Source organism: Montipora foliosa, chromosome 1 (assembly GCF_036669935.1).
Source record: "Montipora foliosa isolate CH-2021 chromosome 1, ASM3666993v2, whole genome shotgun sequence".
Classification (NCBI taxonomy): domain Eukaryota; kingdom Metazoa; phylum Cnidaria; class Anthozoa; order Scleractinia; family Acroporidae; genus Montipora; species Montipora foliosa.
Genome location: NC_090869.1, coordinates 17,274,905 through 17,279,904, shown reverse-complemented (window position 1 = coordinate 17,279,904; position 5,000 = coordinate 17,274,905). Strand labels below are relative to the sequence as shown.

The 5,000-nt window shown below is 40.2% G+C and overlaps 1 protein-coding gene across 1 annotated transcript; it reads left to right on the top strand.

Annotated features, from left to right (window-relative positions):
- The first annotated feature begins 1,961 nt into the window (after positions 1–1,961).
- LOC137975524 (uncharacterized) lies at positions 1,962–3,875 on the top strand. Its single transcript, XM_068822637.1, has 2 exons — positions 1,962–2,316; positions 2,455–3,875. Exons 1-2 carry the CDS (start codon positions 2,145–2,147, stop codon positions 2,985–2,987), a joined length of 705 nt encoding a protein of 234 aa, XP_068678738.1. The 5' UTR covers positions 1,962–2,144; the 3' UTR covers positions 2,988–3,875.
- The last annotated feature ends 1,125 nt before the right edge of the window (positions 3,876–5,000 follow it).

Genomic DNA, 5,000 nt, shown 5'->3' with positions numbered 1-5,000 from the left:
AAACCACCCAAATAACCGGTCAGTGTAAAACGCAGACTGCAGACTGCAGACTGCAGACCAGGGATAAAATGCAGACTGAGGGTAAAATGCAGACTGCAGACTGCAGACTGCAGGTTAATAAAATAATAATGAAAAAAGAGTTATAAGAGTGTTAGTAGCCGTTTGTACTTTCACACTGAAACCCCAACACAGCTCCCATCGCTTTGGTTGCCCCACCGCATGTTTTAAATCCGGATTTTTATCGAACTCTGTAAGAATTGAAGCTGTTTGAATCCTTGTTGTTTGAAAAAGGACAGTTTCGTTAAGTGAGTTGCTTTTAGGCAAAGAAGTCACCACCCCGTAATTCAACTGTCCATTTTGCTGCACTGAACAAAGTAATCGAGTAATTACCCAATAACTCTATTTATTTTGACACGCATGGCTACAGTACCAATTAACAAAGACAGAGATAACGTGGATTTTGCAACCATTTAACGTTTCAATTCAGTCGGCTTAAGCCAGTATGACTGGTGTAAAAATTTCTTATTAGGATCCTTTCATTCGCTTTCGTGTACGTTATGTTTGTCCTTTAGTTCACAAGCTCGTTTGTTTTGCATCTGGAAGATGTAATTTTCAATTATAACCTCTCCCTAGGGGTTATCACGCATAACTTAACCAATGAAATCCCCGCGTCCTAATTGCTCGGAATACATGAAATTCTTTGTGCATTTCGTTGCACCGAAAAAAGACAACCGAGATTATTCAGGTATTCGAAGTAATAATTGTTGGTTTTTCGATCGATTTCCCTCGATGTACTGGTGTGACAAATAATTTGGAACATTGCAATGCATCTGGAAGCGCAAAAACAAATCACAGATGATTTCAACGCGTACGATCGCATCCCCAAAAGGTGCAGCGACCTGCAGTCATAATAATGTGAGTTGTTGACAGATGTAAAACAGGATTGTCTTTCAAACAATCTTTATTTTATCCTTATGACTCGTTTTTTTATTATTAATATTTATTTTACCCTCAGTCTGCATTTTACCCCCGGTCTGCAGTCTGCGTTTTACACTGACCGCCCAAATAACCGTTTTTTCGACGGAAAATTCATCCCAGAGGATAAAACTATTCACTGGACATGTAATAAAGGTAGTGTTCGAGCGAAAGCGAAAACAAGCGAATATTTTGACGGAAAACACAATAATGTGAGATCAAAGGAACATGTGGTGAAGACACGCAATTGCGGCATCGCTTCGACAATAATCTTACCTTTTCAGCGATTTTAACGCTTGAAATTCCTTTCAATGCACCTTGTCTAGTCTTTGAATTCACTATTATCGCTGCCCTGCGAATCTTCAATGTTCTGCAAAACAGCACACTTGGTAAAAGACGGCTCGACGGGCGACAGATTGTTGTCGATGTTGTCGCCTGTCTTGTTCAGTATCCAATTGATTTGCCATTTTTGAGCTTCATAAGGGTATATTTTGTTCAAAGATCCACTAAAACGCCATTCGCGTTACATGACTTTCGACGCCATTACAGGTTAAGTTAATAATTCTACGGTGTCCACCAGAGAAATGTACACATTTCCACTACCCTCTCGATCCTAAGAAAATACGCGCAGAAGGCTCTATGCACAAAGACACCACTTACCGGGGGAGTGACAGGCAAGACTTTTACCGACACGGAAAAAAATAAAACGGAGAAATTCTACCCATTTTCCAACTGGGATTGCCGTATTGCCATACGGCAACTCAGTAAAAACGACGAAATAAACGCAGATTCGTACTGGGTTTGCCATACTGGCAACCCAGTAAAAACCAGTTAGCTTCAAAGAAACCCCCAAAAAGTTTAAAACAACGAAAGAAGCCACAAAAGAGAGCAAGCATGATGTGACAGATGGACACGAAAACGAGGCCCACAGCCCCTGCAAAAACCTAGAGGGGCGGCCAATTTGTAGTCCACAAAAAATGTCGATTTCTCGCGCCAGCGAAGCCTGCGAAACCAAATTAGGATGCGTTCTCTCGTTCTTCGAGAACGCAATGATCGGCGTGACAAATTATACTTGTCTTTTTTGTGTGTCTTCTGTGGCCACATATCTTTTATATCACAAAGAATATCATTTGCAATTAAACATTTGAGGTATTGTCGACTTATTGAATATGCCTTATATGTTATTATTTTTAGTGGAAGGAGATTCACAAGATATTTCTGCTTTTCCTGCTTTAACATTCGATGATGTTGTGCGATACTCCAAGGAGAAGTCTGTTTGCACTACTACCTCAAAAGCTTACAAATTTATGGCAGAACCGGGCTATCTACACGATATCAAGGGTAAGTATCATGTTTTCGAATGTACGAGAATATAAAAGTAATAGTTCCAGCATCAGAGAATTAAGCTTTTATTCATGAACAAGACATTTTGAGGGTAAATCTTACACCTAATAGTTAAAAATGTTGGATCTCTTGCAGTGAACTATACTGCAGAGACGGCTAAAGTGAATGCTAAATGCTTTAGATCTATGAAGAAGAGTGAGCCCCCTCACATCATGGAGGTATCTGCAAAGATAAGCGATGCTTCTCTGGCAGGAAAATGTTCCTGTGTTGCAGGAATAGGGGGATACTGTCATCATGTAATTGGTCTGCTGTACTACCTGGCACTTCTTAAGCAACTTGGTCATTGTTGTTTACCTGATGAACTTACCTGTACCAGTATGAAACAGCGATGGAGTGTTCCAAGGGGAAGGAAAATTGAGCAAAAGGAAATTCAAGATGTTTTGGTTAAAAACCCCCAGATGGGAGTACAGTACAGTAAATTCATCAAAAGCACTCTTTATTCCCCTGCTACTATGTATGGAACATGGACGAAAAATCATTTTAGCCATTACACACCCCAGCCTCTCATAGCAACCCTGGTTCCTAGTAAAGAACAGATGAAAAATGTACCATTTATGCCATGTAGATATGGGAATGTGCCAAAAGACTGTGTGTTATCATACCAGTAGAGGATGTCAACAGACTATGTTATAAATAATTTCACATGCACTGCTTTTCCAGAATTGCCACTGGACAATTCAGAGGAAAGGTTTGAAAACAATTGTTCAATCTGTTTGGATAATTAGCAACAAGCTGCATTTGAAGCACTTTCCGTCACCCGAGAGGCATCTCTTAAAGTTCAAGAACAGACCATAACTCAATCTTCAAGCAGCATCTGGTATCTTCTTCGAAAAAAAAGAATCACCACTAGCAAATTTGGCTTGGTTGCCAAACGAGTGTCAAATTTTGACTCTTTAGTAGGCCAGCTCAATCCCAGCAGATATGTCCAAACCAATGCCATGAAAAGGGGGATTGAACTTGAGGCACATGCTGCCATGGTTTATGCAAATTCAGCAAAGGGGGGACGTGTAAATCTTTTCCCTTCAGGTTTGGTTATTAATCCCAAGTGTGCATGGCTGGGTTGCAGTCCTGACCGTAAGGTTTATGACCTGGATGCAGTTAATAGTGGAAAAAATCCCTTTGGCCTACTAGAAGTAAAGGTTGTTAAGGAAGGCAAAACAACATTTGACAATGTCAGATACTTGGTCAAAGATCCTGTCACCAGTGCACATACTTTGAAGACAACAGACATTTATTATTATCAAGTTCAATGCCTACTTGGTCTCACTGGTCTGGAGTGGTGTGATTTCTTCAGTTATATCAATGACAATTTATATGTGTGTCAAAGAATAATGTTTGATCAGTTTTTTTTTCAGGAGGCCAAAGACAAAGTAGACAGTTTTTTCTTTCAATATTATTTGTGCAGATGAATATATTAATTTTGTCATATTCATGATCACTTGGGAAAACATGGGTGAAACGTTGGAGGCACAAGTAATGTCTTTAAACATGTATTAAACGCAGCATTTTGATTTTAACTGTATCAAATGTATTTTTAGCCTGCGAACAGGCTCCCAGTGAGAGCGAAAAAAATTCGGCGAGCGAAGCGTGAACTCCCTCATCACCAGACCGCTCTCGCCTCATCCCACTCGCCCTAGACTACACTCGGCTAACTCGCCCTAAACCCAAGCGGGAGCCTGTCCGCAGGCTAATGTATTTTGTTTCGTGCACCTGTCAATGTTAAGCCCCAGGAGGGAGAAAGGTGGACCCAGGACATTTAAGATTCTCACCTCTGGGATTAGAATTTCACAGAACACAAATTTCCATGAGTGGGTGGTTCTGACGGGGAAAGGGGTATGTAGATACTAGCAACCATGCTCTGGTTAGGAAATTTGACATTGAAACAGACTAGAATGGCAAGTCCCCTGGGGTATGCCTTTGATTACCTCCCCCATGGTTGAGCATTTATTTGTGTATTCTGAATGCTTAATATATTAGGAATACCATTTATGCATTATGAATACCATATATAGCAAAGACCACTCTTGAATATTCATAATGTACCCATCAATAATTTTACCAAAGTTTGTTACTAGTTAGAGTTATTTCAGTAACCCTATTCAAAGACAAAAAGGGAATTACTTAGTGTCTATCACTACAGGTGTCTTCATGACCAATAACCAATTTCTTGTAATCACTCCACAGCTGTTCATTTTACTTGTCATTTTGAGATAATATTAGGGGACCCTGAAAATTTGTGAGCAAGCAAGCCACTGTGTACAGCTGGTTTACAGAACCTAATGTTGAAAGGGGTACATCAGTATCAAAAAAGTGGTACTCCTTGATCCACCTTATCGCACGCTCCACGTGTATTCTAAGCCTGGCAATGGTCTTTAGTTTTTTGCACATCTAGAGCGGTAAACTGGCCTTGAATTTTGAGGAATGGGGGAATATCCAGAGCTACACCTTTTGCCCTAAGAAGATCATCAATGTCAAAACCTTTGTCTGCCATCACTGAATCCCCCTGTTCTAGTAAATCTAGTATACCACTGCATCTTGTTATTTCTTTGTCTGAGATTCCACCTGTATATAGGCATGACACAAAAGAGATGGCACCATATGGTGTAATTCCAATTAAACCC

What these genes read in the sequence shown, in the direction of transcription:
- LOC137975524 (XM_068822637.1), top strand. Translation starts at nt 2,145, where the DNA reads ATGCCTTATATGTTATTATTTTTAGTGGAAGGAGATTCACAAGATATT. An exon ending in CTATCTACACGATATCAAGG is followed by an intron (nt 2,317 to 2,454) that starts GTAAGTATCATG and finishes GATCTCTTGCAG; the next exon opens with TGAACTATACTGCAGAGACG.